The 15,914-nt window shown below is 49.8% G+C and overlaps 4 protein-coding genes across 4 annotated transcripts; 2 read left to right on the top strand and 2 right to left on the bottom strand.

Annotated features, from left to right (window-relative positions):
- Window positions 1-188: 188 nt before the first annotated feature.
- EJ05DRAFT_535242 (MFS general substrate transporter) lies at window positions 189-2,781 on the bottom strand (the record flags this gene model as incomplete). Its single annotated transcript, XM_033749236.1, has 2 exons — window positions 189-2,348; window positions 2,731-2,781. 2 exons carry the CDS (start codon window positions 2,779-2,781, stop codon window positions 654-656), a joined length of 1,746 nt encoding a protein of 581 aa, XP_033604384.1. The 3' UTR covers window positions 189-653.
- A 134-nt stretch (window positions 2,782-2,915) lies between these two features.
- Window positions 2,916-7,490, top strand: EJ05DRAFT_434487 (canalicular multispecific organic anion transporter 1; the record flags this gene model as incomplete). Its single annotated transcript, XM_033741663.1, has 5 exons — window positions 2,916-3,113; window positions 3,164-6,600; window positions 6,656-6,742; window positions 6,799-7,173; window positions 7,235-7,490. The coding sequence occupies 5 exons, from the start codon at window positions 2,916-2,918 to the stop codon at window positions 7,488-7,490; spliced, it is 4,353 nt and encodes a 1,450-aa protein (XP_033604385.1).
- Window positions 7,491-8,575: 1,085 nt separating this feature from the next.
- On the bottom strand, window positions 8,576-9,824 carry EJ05DRAFT_472884 (uncharacterized protein). The gene has a single exon (XM_033743272.1). The coding sequence runs from the start codon at window positions 9,712-9,714 to the stop codon at window positions 8,944-8,946; it is 771 nt and encodes a 256-aa protein (XP_033604386.1). The 5' UTR covers window positions 9,715-9,824; the 3' UTR covers window positions 8,576-8,943.
- Window positions 9,825-11,915: 2,091 nt separating this feature from the next.
- On the top strand, window positions 11,916-15,003 carry EJ05DRAFT_482746 (uncharacterized protein; the record flags this gene model as incomplete). The annotated part of the gene is made up of 2 exons (XM_033745196.1): window positions 11,916-12,286; window positions 12,342-15,003. 2 exons carry the CDS (start codon window positions 11,916-11,918, stop codon window positions 15,001-15,003), a joined length of 3,033 nt encoding a protein of 1,010 aa, XP_033604387.1.
- Between the last annotated feature and the right edge of the window lie 911 nt (window positions 15,004-15,914).

A 15,914-nucleotide genomic window follows, 5' to 3' on the forward strand; every position in this document is an offset into this window, starting at 1 on the left:
AGCGAAACTAAGGATCTTTAACTCCACTGCTCGTGACGAGTCAGCTGGATTCAGCCATTGACAATGAACCGGTAATGTGCTGGTTTCTGCGACTCTGACCGCGCTTTTGAAAATAGTTGAGCCTCCAGAGCTGGGATCTATCACTGTGAAAGCAGTAGGACCAAGGCGTCTTGGAATGTTTAGAGCATCGCCTTAAGAAGGCCATGGCGTTGCGAGGACCAAGCCGGCATACTTAATCCAGTAGATTGAGCGACTAGCAAGTCGTAGTGTCTGCTAAGAGCTACTAATCGACTGGACACGATTTGATACCTTGACCATGATTGGAGAAACCACATACCTAGAAACCCTCCATTTCGTAAGCCTATTCCAACTAGATGCCGGCGTATTAGTATTGAAACCCCTGTTGGTCACATTTCAAATCTGCAATGTATTTGACGCAAGTGGGGAAAATGGCCCCGGCACGAACCTAAGTTGCAGCGTGCATATTAGTGCTACCGGTACCCAGGTGTGTATGATACTAAAAGTTGGAATGAATAGTAATGCGGTTCTCGAGTCTCAGTTGCGCATAAGTCGGACCTGGAAAGCTGTCGGCTCAACGCCATAATGTTTGAATGCTGATTTCCTGCTAAGAATCTGGTGCGTAGGTTGTTGGTTCAGTGTGTTTTGACGGTAAAAAGTAGTCCGCCACATATCACAGACCATAGCCCTATCAAATCAAAGGGCATTCCCACCCAAAAAGTACCATGTCTCATACCCCACCCAAATGCTGCAGCCAGTATTGGAGCTCCAAGCATCGATCCAACAATGTCTATAACGCTGATGACACTAAACAATGTTGCTAGGCGGCTGCTCGGAACAAGGGACGCTGCGAGGCTCCGCAGAAAAAGAGCAGTGCCACTACCTAGAGTACTCACCGTCATGCTAACAGCTACAAACAAAGTGTTCGTTGCCATTCCCGTTCCAGTCCAGCCTGCAGCTTGCAGGAAGATGGAGACTCGAGCAAGGTATAGATCCTTAACTTGCGTGCTCCATCTTTGTTCTCGCGTCATATACGTTGACAGGCGTGGTAATACCACAAGGAATAGCAGAATGCTACAACCAGCTCGGAGAGAAAAGAAAAGTGTTGCCTGTGAGATTGTGAAACCGAGGCGGCGGCTCAAAAATTGCACCTGCAGCTGGGAGGTTCCTGAGATCAATAAATGCTCGGTGTACGGCAACAGAATGATCATTAAGGTCCAGTACTTGAACACGAAGTTCTTGGTCTGTTGCAGCCACGAATCTTCATAGACACTTGAGTCGTCGGTAATTTGTTCTCTGTTGGGTGTGCAAGGCTGGGTTTGAGGATATTCAGTCCCTGTTTCCATCAGACACTCGTTGCACGCCGGAGACGTGTTTATTATGTCTTGTGCCTCGTGAGGGTCATGCTCTTGATTTTTCAACGTCTCTGGAACGAACATGGCCAGAAATAGAGCGACCAGAAGAAATAAAAGACCTGCGGAACTAGGGAGCCAAGGGCTAACTCGCATAGACCATGCGGACAGCGGTGGGATTAGTAACAATGGGAATAGAGACGCTGCTCCGAGGCGGAAGAACGCGTTTGTCTGTTCTTCTTGCGGCGTCACATCTGATACAACCACAAATATGAGGTTGTAGAGGACCGTAGTACTTCCAGCGAAAAGACCGTTCAAAGATGATAGTAGGGTCCAATAAATGCTTTGTTGTTGCCAGAACCAGCACACGTACTCGTACCAGACCCATCGTGCAAGAGACGAGACAAAGCCTGATATTAAGAAAGGTTTCCGTCCAAACTTATCGGCTGCCATTCCAAAGGGGAGGGCAAGAAGAAGGCTCATAAGGCTATCGAATATTTGTTGATATGAAGCCAAATTCGCCATGTCTGACTGAATGGCGTCGACTTTGCACCAGGACTCATCAACACCATTCACGGCACCTGCGGCAACCGTGTCTCTCCCATGGAGAATCTTGCTGGGGTCATACTTTTCGTAGAACCTATAGCAGAATATAGACTCCACGATACGGGTTCTGGGGGCTTCAATCAGTTGCTCGCCGCAGACTTGCAAGAAGACAATAGCGAACAGTAGAACAAGGGTTCGCCTTGGCCTATCTCGAATCTTTATATCATCGGGCTTGAACACCCCTGCCGTGCCAGACTGTTCATTGGACGATAGTAATATGCTGGACTCTGTAGGTTCCTCGAGTTGGTGCTGTACTCTTCTTCTGGAAGATTTATGGACGCTAGTGTGCCTGACTGAGTTGATGTGCACCATGACCTTACTTTCGACTGGTTTAAGGGCAGGAGGCGATAGGTTTTGCGACAAAAGGGTTGCCTAACACAGCATAGAATTCATGAGAGTGATAGGGTTCGATAGCAAATGCCTCCGGAGCTCCTTTGTAGTTGCACTGTGGTGACTGTGAGTCTGTGCCCTCACGAACGTTCGAGGGTTTAAGGGATTATGCAGATTAGTTAGTCCCTGTGAAGGATCACGCTATGTTATAGCCACCCTCGCACCGCGATTTACGCTAGGGACCAGCCGACAGCCTTGGCGTTCCGAACTCTATGGATCCTTCAATAGGCCCCCAAGTAGGTGCCGGCGTTTGCACCTGCCCGGCTTACGGATTCCAACATAACAATGAACACCTGCAGACTGCGATGCTACCGTAGCAAATGCACCACGATTTTACCACATCTTAGCTCAATATCAAACTCACGTGATATGTGAAGAAGGATGGGGGTTTGGTTTGGCACCCTAGACTCGACATGATCTCTGCGTTCTTCCTGCGGTCCCTCTGGAATGACTTGTGGGCATCCGGATGCTTATTTGTCCTCAAGAAGACGGTTTTTTAACGAGTATCCAGAAAGATCGAAACCTTCTAGTCTGAGGAATCATTTCACAATGTCCTGTCAAGACTCAAGCTTCGGTCCTACAATCACAGGATGTCGCTCCGGATTCGACTTCACTCTGTACTTTCAGTATGTGATATTATCCGCACTGCCGTCATTGGTTTTCATATTCGCAGCACTGGCGAGGATATTCCAATTATGGCAGCGAAAACCTGTTTTGGGTGGTCGGAGATTGCAGACACTGAAGCTGGTTCGCATAATGTAATACCTCTAGCGTAGTCCAATACTAAATCCAGTCAGATCACCAATTTATTATTTTTTGCTGCACGACCAGCAATACTGGGGACTGGACTCACGTACTCTGGATCATTACGGTGGAGCTTCTCACTGTCCGTTGGCTTATCAATATTTTGCGCTCTTCTCTTCATCGTTCTGTCTTTTCTTGAACACGAGAAAAGCATTCGTCCATCTACGATCCTCGTCACGTATATGGCCTTCACGATATTGTGCGATGCGGTCTGTATCCGGACCTATTGGCTTATGCAAGTTCCTGTCGGCTTGTTCAGCTCCCTGGTTACTTCCACTGCGCTGAAACTTGTGATCATGAGCCTCGAGAGTATCGAGAAGAGGAAATATATTCCTGTAGGAATGCGGCCTCAGAATCCGGAAATGACGAGCGGTATAGCTGCTATCATCACCTTCTTTTGGCTGAATCCTTTGTTGTGGATCGGTGCACAACGAGATCTTCGTTCTTGTGACCTGTACAACCTAGACTCGGAACTTGGGACTGACGATGCTGCTGCCAAGTTTGCGCGAGTTTGGAAAGACACAGCTCAGCGACATATTAAGGCCCGAAGCATTCGGTCACTTTTATGGATGCTGAAGTGGAAGATATTGGGTACAATTCCTCCTCGGATTACTCTCCTAATCCTCACGGTATGCTCACCTCTCGCCCTAAAGAATCTCTTGAATTATTTGCAAGAACATGAGCGGTATTCGTCTGCTCTAGGCTACGGCTTCATATTAGCTTTTGCACTGATCTACCTCGGTATAGCGGTGTCCACAGGTCTCTACTGGTATAACCACTTTCGTGTCATAACAATCGTACGAGCGTGTCTGGTATCAGCAATCAGTAGCAAAGCTGGAACTATCGACAATGCTTCCGCAAAAGATCCACAGGCCACCTTAACTCTTATGAGTTCAGATGTGGAGCGTGTTGTAGAGGGACTACGCACGGCGCATGAGCTTTGGGCCAATGTTCTACAAGTCGCTGTCGCAACATACCTCCTCTCAAGAGAAGTAGGCGTTGCCTGCGTAATACCTGTTCTTGTAGCAATCATGGCATCTACTGTATCTACTTGGGTCAGCAATCTTGCGAATGGACGACAAATTGACTGGATGGCCCTTTTGCAATCGCGAATCGGAGTAAGCTCAAATACTTTACTTGCCATCAAAAGTGTAAAGATGCGAGGCCTAGAATCAACACTCCGTGGAATTATCGTACGACTCCGCCGCGCGGAACTACACGAGGCCAATCGATTCCGTTTTATGGGTGTATTCACGGTCTTCTTTGGCTACGCGCCAGAGTTGCTTTCGCCAGTCCTGACCTTTCTGGTCGTATTAGTGCGCACAGGTTCACTGGACGCCACCACGGCATTTACAACGCTTTCGTTGATCCAAATTCTGGCCCAGCCACTAAATCTATCTTTGCAGAATCTGCCTTTCTTTGCATCGACGTTTGGGTGCTTGGAGCGAATTGATGAATATCTCGAGTCAACTGACTGGATAGATCCTCGAGCTAGATCTGAGAATGAGAAGCACTCGGTACCGATCAGAGATCATTCAACTCAGGAAAAACTACCTCGCGAATCATTTGACCATAGTTCGTACGTCAGCTCTAAGGCCATTGCTTTCGAAGGCGCGTCATTTGCGTATGATGGTCAGCCTGAGACACTCAGGGACATCGTGGCAAGTGTTGCATTTGGAGACCTAGTTTGTATCATCGGCCCTGTAGCTTGTGGCAAAACGACGTTCTGCAAAGCAATTCTCGGTGAAATTGCTCCCAAACTTGGCAGTTGCTACATATCCAGCCCGCATGGTAAACGCTCAGTCTCATACTGTAGCCAAGAGCCTTTCATCAGGAATCGCACGGTCAAAGAGAATGTCATCATGTACTCAGATTTCGATGCCAGCTGGTACGAGACCGTCAGTCAAGCATGTGGACTAACCAGAGAGTCATCTGGTCTATCAGAAGGAGATATGACCATTGCCGGCAGCGATGGTGCAAGGCTAAGTGGCGGTCAAAAGCAAAGGATTGCGGTCGCACGGGCACTATACGCTCGCAATTCTATAATGATATGCGACGACGTGCTTAGTGGACTAGACGGTACAAGCGCTTGGAATCTCTTCCAGGGTGTTTTTGGCGCCGATGGTCTGGCGAAGAAGCTTGGAATAACAGTGGTCTTTGCGACGCATACAGTTCGCTTTCTTCCGTACGCAGATCATGTCATCGTCCTGAGACCGGGCGGAACTATCAGTGAGTCAGGAACTTATGACTCTTTGCGGTCCTCTTCAGCATACGTACAAGCCCTCGCAACCTACGACACCACAGAAGTTGAGCTGGCCAAAAGTGTGGATCCATTGACGCCCTCTTCAGATGGTAAACTTCATGAAGGTGGAGACTCACAACAAACATCGTCGACTAGACTACAAGGCGAGTGGTCCACCTATGCCTACTATTTCAACACCATGAAGTCGTACACGCTTATAATTCTTATCATCTTTGCGATTCTCGTGGCTGGCTTCTACGTAGTTCCGTCCTACTGGTTGAAGGTATGGACAAGCGGTAGTATTGGTAGTGTCGGAGAGTACTCATACTGGGGCGTGTACACATGCTTCCTCTGCACTGCGCTCTTCTCTCTGCCAATCTTCGAGTATGTTTCCCTCATCCAGGCTGCAACGCAAGCGGGCGTTGCACTGCACGACAGGATCCTACAGTCCGCACTAAATTCTTCGTGGTCACACTTCTCCCGGATCGACGTTGGTTCAATCACGAATCGCTTTTCTCAAGATCTTCAGTTGATTGACGGAGAGCTCCCGTTGGGTCTCCAGAATCTCATTCTGAGCATTCTCCTAGCTCTTGGTCAAGCCATTCTAATCGCTGTTGCAGCGCCATATGTAGCCATATCATTTCCATTCATTATAGTCATACTTGCAGTTGTCCAGAGGTTCTATCTTCGCACCTCACGACAGCTCAGAATCATGGACTTGGAAGCCAAGAGCCCGTTGTATACACATTTCACAGAAGTGATCAAAGGCTGTTCGACGATTCGAGCGTTTGGATGGACCTTGGAGTCTAATAAGGAGCTGCTTGAACTTCTCGAATCCTCACAAAAGCCGTTCTATCTGCTCAACATGGCTCAAAGATGGCTCACATTCGTCCTTGATGTAATTGTCGCGATTATTACCGCGCTGATTGTCGCCATCGCAGTGACCCTGCGGTCTTCAAGCGGGTCAGTCGGAGTTGCGTTGACGCAAGTCATGTCGACTAGTCTAATATTGCGTACTATCATTCTCACGTGGACTCGTGTCGAACAAAGTCTCGGGGCAGTAAGCCGCATCCAAGACTTTGCAAAGAACACGCCATCGGAGCACCTCGAGTCCGAAAACCATGAGCCTTCACAGCGATGGCCCAAGTCTGGTGAAATCGTATTCCAGAATCTTTCAGCAATCTACACGTAGACATACCCTGCCCTGGAGATTTCTTTTTATCTCGTGCTAATGCAATTCCAGGTCCCGTCCACATCAGCCAGCTATCAAACAGATCAGAGGCACCATATCTGATGGTCTCAAAGTGGGCATTTGCGGTGGCAGTGGCAGGTAAGCCGTTGGGCATCTCAGAGTGAAATCAAGCTAACACGGAGAAAATTACACAGCGGGAAATCCTCCTTACTACTTGCCATCCTGCACATTCTCGAATTCCAGACCGGCAGCATCGAAATAGACGGCGTGGACATTCGCTCCGTGCCACGAGGCCGCCTCCGCCGAGCCCTCAACACCATCTCCCAAGAACCGCTCTTGCTCACAGGCACAATCCGACTAAACCTCGACCCCGAAGGCCAATGTCCCGACTCCCAGCTCCTCGCAGCGCTCGCAAAGGTCGACCTCCTAGCATTCGTCGAGCGCGAAGGAGGTCTTGACGCCGCAATGAAGCCCGAAAGCTATAGCAGCGGCCAGCGCCAGCTCTTCTCGCTCGCATCAGCCATTCTGCGAAGAAGCAAGATTGTCCTGATTGACGAAGCAACCAGCAAGTAAGCTCATATGACCCTTCTTTCCTTCGTGTATGTTCTCTGACGGCAGTATCATTTCTAGCACGGACGCGCAGACGGACCAGCTTATGCGGAGCGTCATCGCGACGGAGTTTGCAGATTGCACCGTTGTCACAGTCGCGCATCGTCTGGATGCTATTGCGGATTGCGACCAGGTGATTGTGATGGGTCACGGGTGTGTCCTGGAATGGGACAGCCCGGCGAGCCTCCTGGCCAGAGACTCGGAGTTTAGGAAGCTGTGGATGAAGCAAGCCAGAGCGCCAACAAGGTCGGGGACGGGCTTGAACAGCATAGAATAAGTACTCTGTGGACAGGCATAAATGTAGCGGAACGTCGCGCTCGGAAGGGGGCAAGCCATGAATGGTGATGTTTTGACTTATTTTGTTACGCCATTATGAAATTATGAGTCGGTCATATGCTGTTAAGAAGAGCGCTGTAGCTCAACAACAAGCCCCTACAAACGTCGACACCTCTGCTGGTGCCGAAGCCAAGCATATCAAAGTGGCAGGACAGCTATACAAGCAATGAATCCAAGAAACTCACCGCAGTGTATTCACGATAGCCAAACAAGCATACCAACAGTAGCACTCACCAACAAACTGACATCATACAATCACATTCAATCACAAAACCTGAACCAAACAAATACTTACTTAATCCCCATCAGAAAAAGCACGCTTCCAACAAGATAGCAATCCCGCTTCATGGGTATATATACGATCATCATCTAATGCTCCGTTGCACTAATCAAGCATTCACGGCCAATGTTTACATGAAAGTTATCTAATATCCTGAATCGACATGCACGTTTGGATTTTGACCTGGGTAACACTCCCCGGAAGCATGTACGAAATGAGCTCCTTGGCGGGGAACTGATTTGTTATTGGTATAGTATCTTGGTTTGGTTATATAGAGTGTTATTATTTTGAATATACATATATATATATATGCATGCATTATCAAAGAAACTCTATCTTAAAGCTACGAGCAATAGCTACTTGATGCTAGACGGATAGCCACATACAGCCACATATACAAATCACCCACACAATAAACATTAAATACGTCACTATTCTTGTTATACAAGACACTGATATATCTATCTAGTACCTCTATGTAGGTAGGATATTGCCCCCACGCCGTGAAGATCTCCACGAGTCATGGCTTATAGTACATATATAGTTACCACGTGTGGGGGTCATGTCATGTAGGGTTATAGATAGGTATTTTATTCGAAGTTTTGTGTGGATTGCTTGCGTAGGTATTTTTTGGGTCTGTGTAGATAGATATAACTAAATACTGTATTGATGCGGATAGATTTGAAGTAATTTATCTGATGATAGGGTATATGGTGTATATATAAGACCTTTAGATAGGTGTCACATGGTATGATATCGATGTTTAGATCTAGACTGTATGAATTTGATCTTTTGGCTTGGTTTGTTGTATCTACCTGCAACTTCCTTGCTTTAATCTTGTGTATACGCTAATATTTAGGACTGTTAATATCTTTTGGCGGAGAAGGTATGGTTTGCTTCTTCGCTGGATGGGCTACCTAGAGAGATTCGTCATGTGTCGTATTATTCGTGGCGTCATCTCGGCATATCTATTGATGTAGGCCTTTGCGTTGCATCGTAGATTCATGGCCATCAATGCCACTCGTTGGGTAATTTACGCAAGAGCATTCCGCTGCTTGAACTGTTTTGGACGAGTACGTCCTTCGCGAGATGTACTGCTGACCCCAGACCAACCTCACCTCCACCCCCCAACCCTGCCCTCATCCCACCTCTCCTTCCGCTCCCTCCTCAACCACGCCGTCTTCCGACCCTCCCTATACCTCCTCACAAACTCTCCCACCTCCCGCTCACTAGCCAAGCCCTGCTCGTCAAGGAAGCTCTCCTCTAGCCCGCGGCAAAGCGCATCCTGTTCGCCCGCCGCCGCGCTCAAACGCTGATACAGACTCGGCGGACTGAACTCTTGCAACGCCGTGTCCTGCTCAGCCTGCTTTGCGCGCCATTGTCGTTCGAGTGCACGTAGTGAGAGGAGGCGTGATTGCGTGCTTTGCCGCTGGTGTGAGAGGCGCGACTCGAGATCTTTGAGAGAGGAGGCGAGGGAGAGGTTTGCGGAGAGGAGGGCGCGGATGGGCTGTGCGGAGGCGGGGAGGGAGGGGTGTGTTGTATCGGGAGACTGGGCGAGGGCGGCGAGGAGGTCTGGGTCGGAGAGGAGCGTGTGAAGGTCGGTTGTGGTTTTGTCAGTTAGTGAATTGGGGAGCCAGCCTTCTTCGGGGCGTTGGATGATGGGTGTGGATTCTTGGGGTTGTTGGTAGATTTGAGGATGGCTCTGGGTGGGAGGAGCGGTGGAGTCGCATCGTGATGATTGTTCGGGGGGTGGAGGAGGTAGAGGAGGGCCGGATAGAGGTGTTGCTTGGCCGCTTGATTGCACGGATGGCTTTGGTGGTGGAGGTGGAGGCGGAGGAGTTGAGGGATCGTGGAAGTGAGCAGGATTGGGTGATTGGTAGGACATGATCGTGCAGTTTCTGATATGGTCCGAAGTGAGTAGGTCTTCTAGAAGGCTGAATAATGGAATGCTTCGTTACGTGTCTATCCGCACAGTGTTATGGCGTCTTATGATTGGTGCGCATTGTCGGAGTGTATATGACGCTTGAGTGCTATAGCTGGCCAGTCGGCTTATCGTTGATCCTGACCCGAATGCGCGCACGTTCCCTCCCGAGAAGCTAAGCTTTCAGCACGGATGCAGGCTTACCGCATCAAGTGCACAAGAACTCACAACAACAGTGCTGCATACTTCAGAGAGAATCGTGACCGTTTCATGCTCCGAGCTTCCTGTATGCCGCGGATGTCTCCATAAATGATTGTTACTGGCATCTGGGCAACTCAGGGGTTTTCCGTTTGTCTGTCTGGCGAGTGACCCATGGAACTGATCAATGTACATCGCCCATTAATGGAACTGGAACCCTTGGGCGATGACCTACACATCTTTACTACTGTGGAGCGTCATAGCAGGAGGACCTTATAGAAAAAACGTGACTAACAGCTGTAGATCAGCAAGTATGAAGCCGTCACATGTCTTGCGAGGCGCTATGACAACGGACCGCAAGCAGAAATGAAGACGTGCGTGCGCCAACGGATGCCCAGGGGCCCATGTCCATCTTTATGATCCATAGTCCATATTGCTGCTGTCGTTGATCTGCTGCTCAGCAATGCTAGCCGCCCCTGGAAATTATGCCTCGCTACTCCATTATGTACTACTGAGTAGTACAAGGGTAGTGTAGGCACAAGAGAGGGGTGCAGACATGACTACTCGTAGGGTTTCATGACCTGCAGGCGCCACGTCGGTCGGAACGCCTGAGACATTATGTCGTAGGTGTATCTCTTACGGAGGCGCATAGCACGTGGGAGTTGAATACGAAAGAGAGACGTCTGTGTGGTGTGAGTGAATATAATTGAAGCTGAGTGCTGCGCCAACGTCGACCAATTGTCAGAAGACGAGAGAGTCGAGGGCAAGGCGAAAGCGGCACGGGCGAGATGACCACAAATCTCACTACTCCATGCGACGATGCGATTTGAGCTCCAGTGCGCAAGTAGGAGATGAAGAGAGGACTGATCGATACTTAATTGGTGATGGGCCAATCGTGTAGGCGCGTCGCTTGGCTTTTGGAGGATGCGCAAGGGGAGGGGGGTGTATAGGTAGTGGAGGCAGCAGATGGCGCACTTGTAGGTCTCGGCAGCGCGTTCCTGCATAAGACCATGAGCAATCAATTCATCGTTATATCCATATATACATTGAACGTCCTGAATTATTGAAGGCAATAGTTACTGTGTATGAAGATAAGGCGCCACACAGTATGCGCTCTGAGGAAGAAGCCATAACGTCACGTCGCGATGCGCTGGCGAGGGAATATGTCGAGGTCCTGCGCACGAATCAGCGCGTAGCAGTGAGCGCAGAAGTGCAGACGGGACAATTCTGAAACGTCCAGCGAGGATGATGTGTTTATCGAAAATAATTATGCCGACAGCGATGCACCCAAAGTCCCCGAACAACCAGCATCCAGCAATAATATTGGCAACTGGGAGCCAGGTAGATGTATTAGCACGGTACAGAGTCATTTGCATCCCAGAAACAGGAGAAATGGGGGGGTTGTGTGTGCTCAGAGTGCCTGAACTCCAAGGGGGATTCTCAGGGTCTGACTGGCGCCCTCTACCACTATTCACTGGGCGGTATTCGGTGGTTTTCCCCTGGCTAGGACAGACAAGTGCGGACGACTACAACTACTACAGGTTTAGTCTCGCCGGTCCTGAGGCTGGTACTGATACTTGGCGAGGGATAGCTAGTGAGAGCCGCCTAAACGATGTTCCCAGCGAAGCCTTGCGGAGGCACTTTGTTGCTGTTGTAGGGGAGTTTGGCGCGCGGCCAGCTCTACTTACGCCAATCATTCACCACCGCCTTCGTCCTATTGATGTCTGGCGCACTCACCTCCACCACCACCACAACACCCCCCCCTGGCACATTTCCCCAAGCCATCCCATCCCCTTTACTTCGCCATTCCCAAATCGCTCCATCAGCCTTCTGTCTTTGGTCGAAACTCGAAAGTGACTGGCAAGTCCTATCTCCCATACACACACTCACACACTACTACCATTGTCTCTTTGTGCAAACCATGCCACATGCCCTCCAAGACGCTATAGCCTTAAGATAAGCTCACAATGGAATCCCAACATCCTCACCCTCCCTCATCCTCTCATCAACCTCCTTCGCGCTCTGCTCCGCGACACAAAGCAACCTCTCTTTCTGGCCTCCAACCTGCTTCTTTTGCGGCGATTCGTGCGCAGAACTCACAGGTCCCTTCCCCTGTTCGTCGCAAGCCATTGCCTGGACAGCTATCACCTCAGACCACTCGCTACTCCTCCATCGACATCTTTCACAGCCACAAGCCAGACGACAGGTACTCGAAGCGGTGGCATTCTGTCGATAGCCCTACCTTGCCAGACCTGCACCACGGACGCTTCAACCAGTCCTTGCCACCGGTGCCAGATCCAGGAAGTCCAACAGAGGCCACATTCCCAGACGCAGACACGTAAGACAAACCGCATGATTATGTACCTCCATCATTCACTGACTGTCAGCATCAGACCCGCTCACGTCCGCGATAACTCGCTAGCCGCCAGGTTAGACGACTTCCCGACCCCTCCATCGTCACAACCATCAAGATCACGGACTCGTGCCCGAACATATTCCAAGGAGCCTGCGCGGCATGACATAGAGAGCGATAGCGACTACGGTGCACACGATTTGATCTTCGAGGAGGAGGAACCGGCAGAAGAGCCTACTCCTCAGCCTCAACGCCAGTCCCAGACTATGCCCAACTATTACGCCGGTGCTCAGCCTGCTCTCGACATACAATTTGATGACTTCCTAGACGATTACAACACGTCTCCTCAAAGTTCGCCGCCACGAAAACTCAAATCTCCGAGTGAGAAACTCACCTCCTTCTTCGGCTGGAGCAAGCCGAGACAGTCATCTGTCGAGGAGCGATCGTCAACAACAACATTCTCAGAGAGGTCGGCATCGCCTACAAGTTCGCCCATGTATGCTCGCCAGAATGGTGACAGTGCTCCTCACAATAAACCTACACCTGCTGCCCTGGACATACCAAAGGCCAACGCCTCAGACGGAGGTTACTTCAACGTCCCAGGCACACCTCTGCTATCACTCTCACCACACATGAACGCTCACGTCGAGGAGCTTGAGCGCGAGCTCAAGCATATCAGCTCTGAACTCGCAGCATCGATACGACGCGAGATGGAACTCGAAGACGAGGTCGAGCGTTGTAAAAATGAAATACCGGCCACGGCCACGGAGCGGCGAACGAGCGATTACTACTCCGACTCCGGAGCAAGTTCGACTAGATATCCTTTTGGTGACAGCGAAACCAAGCTTGATGAGCTGGAGAAGCTGAGGCGGAAAGCTGAGCAAGAGAAAGCTCAGATAAGATCTGATATGGCCTCAAGGATACAAGAAGAGTTGCGTCGCCGTCGGGACTTGGAAGCTCAAGTCCAGAAACTGGAAGAGCAACATCACGGATCGCGAAGAGGTTCACAAGAGGTGCCGTATCGAGAATTAGAATCACAACTTGAAGATGCGAAGAGGAGACTTGTTGAGGAGAAACAGGTCAAGGAGAACTTCGAAGACTTACTATCCGCGCTACAAAAAGATCTGGAACTCCACCGCAATGAGCGAGACAACCTGCGAGACGAGGTCGTCCCTGCACTCAAGGCTAGAGTTGAAGGACTTGAAGCACAGGCCGCAGAGTCTCAAGACGCCACGTATGAAATGAGCCGTATGCAACAAGAGATGGCCCATATAAAGAAGCAAAGAGGATTCAGATCGATCGCTGAGGAAGACGACGGCTCCACGTCACCTCGGATGGGTTTAAGTCGCTCAAATTCTCTTGCCCGTCACTCGATCACAGGTGGCAAAAGGGGCTCTCTTACTAGGTCGAACTCAGTGAAAGAACTTGCCAAGTCCGAAACGAAAGAGGTGTTATCTGAACGTGTCAAAGATATTGAAGAACAAAGGAATGCACTGCACCGTGCTTTGAAACATTTGATCATTAGACACGAGTCACAGTCAAGGGAACACTCAAAGCGGATAAGGATACTGGAGATGGAGCGTGATGCTGCCTTGAATGCGTCGCCCCGCCGTACCGCCTTCCACAAAGAAGTAACCAATCTTAGAGACGAAGTCAATCTTCTTCGACGGCGCGCAGACGATGCTCTCGACCAGAAGTGGCAGGTCGAGAAGGGACTAGGCGGTCTCAAAATGGACCTGGATCGAGCTCAACAAGAGACGAGCTCGTTACGACAAGTTCTACAAGAGCATGATATCTCAGTTCCGGAGTTGACCCTAGGTGCTGAAGACAGCACTGCCTCTCCTCTCGACAAGGCTTATAAGGAATTACAGACAACACATGCACTCTCCATCGCAAGGATCCGAGAAATGAATTCTAATGATCATGCGGACAATGATGATGCTCTAGGCCTCCTCATCCAGAGCATTTCGGATGCTGAGGCTGAGCGCGATGCCGCCCACACGGAAGCTGAGCGGTATCGTTCGCAAGCACGCGCATTACAACAGTCCGAGTTGGCTCACTTGAGCAAAGAACAGAGTCTAGCTTCCGATCTGTACGCTGCCGCTCAGCGTATGGACGAACTCAGCGGTAAAGTTGAGCGACAATTGAGCGCGAATAAAACCCTCCGTGAACGTCTCACCAAAGCTGTCGCTCGTGGTGATGAAGAGCAAAAGGCTTCTGCTGCTAAAATCATCCAACTCGAACGGAAGCTTATGGCCGAGGAAGACTTGGTCATGAAGGCCCAGTCCCAGTCTGACGATGTCATTGCTCGTCATGAAGACGAGGTGAAGGCTCTCAAGGAGTCGTATGGTGCCCAACTCCAGCGTATGAAGTCTGGCCTCAAGTCTCCGATGGGACACCCTTCACCCCTGAGCCCTCTTCTCCTGAAGAGCCCAAGACTCGACAAGACAACGAGCGGACTAGGCGTGTCATTCAACGAGGCCACCCAGGCTGACTCTCTCGAGAAGCAAGTCAAAGATCTTGAGAAGGCTCTCCGTGACGCCGACCGCGAGATGGAAGAAGTCGTTGGCCGCATGAACAAGGCGCAGATTGAAGTTTTCGAGCTCCAAACCGACAGAGATGAAGCTATGCGCCAGACCAAGAAGCTACAGGCTGCGATGCAAGCAGAGCGTGAGAAGGTCAAGGCTCTGATGAATGTATGATTTCCCTGGAAATAGAACATACCCTGGACGACCATTACTGGACCCTGGTTCACGATCTTGGTCCTACGTTCGTTCCGTGGTACACCAAACCGCCCCAGTACCCAGATCTTGTCCGTCATTACACGAACTGCCTGTCACTTGTCACCTGTCATTTGTCACTTGTCGCCTCCACTTGTACAAACCGGTTCTAGAAACTGCATATACCCGTCTTTCTTGACAAAGGTCCTTGGCGTTCACGAAATCTCATTTAAGCCGAATCAACTGTCACCACACCCGGCACACTAATCCTTACGATAAACCTCACGAACCGAAACTAATTATCTCTCTTTAATATGACCCGGTTCGCCCGGTATGTCGCTTGCGTCTTCTGTTCCCATAATCACAGCATTCTCCCATTCGAACCTGCTTGACGAGCCGGATAAATACCTCAGGCCTTCTTATCACCACCAACCACTGCCTCCGTCCGAAGTGCTCGGGCCGGCGCCTATTCCTTCTTCTTCATTATCATTATTCTTGACCTCACGCCGCTGGATGAAGTTTTTTCTTTAGTGTTTGACATGCATGCATGCATGCATGGGATTAAATGCATGATTTGCGAGCGAGCGAGTCTCGTGCGTTTGGTTGACAATCGCTTCTTGCCTTTTTTTGTTTTATTGCTCTGCTCTTATTCTGGAGACGCGTGTCCATTGCAGGAGGAAAATCAAAGAGATATCTTCTTTGCTTGCTTGCTTGATTGCTTGCCTTGTATCATCAGTTCGTTGAGTAAAGATTTTGTTTTTTTCACTGCGGAAGAAAGCTTTCTGGAATTCTAGATGCTTAGATGGGCTGAGGGTGACGCAATCAATGGAGGGAGAGGAGAGAGATAGAGGAGATAGAAGGGCGGTGAATGGGTGGGAATTGTAAAGATAGAG

Source organism: Pseudovirgaria hyperparasitica (genome assembly GCF_010093815.1).
Source record: "Pseudovirgaria hyperparasitica strain CBS 121739 unplaced genomic scaffold EJ05scaffold_2, whole genome shotgun sequence".
NCBI classification, from domain to species: domain Eukaryota; kingdom Fungi; phylum Ascomycota; class Dothideomycetes; order Acrospermales; family Acrospermaceae; genus Pseudovirgaria; species Pseudovirgaria hyperparasitica.

Excerpts from the sequence above, each read along its gene's own strand:
- EJ05DRAFT_472884 (XM_033743272.1), bottom strand. The coding sequence starts at position 9,714 with ATGTCCTACCAATCACCCAATCCTGCTCACTTCCACGATCCCTCAACT.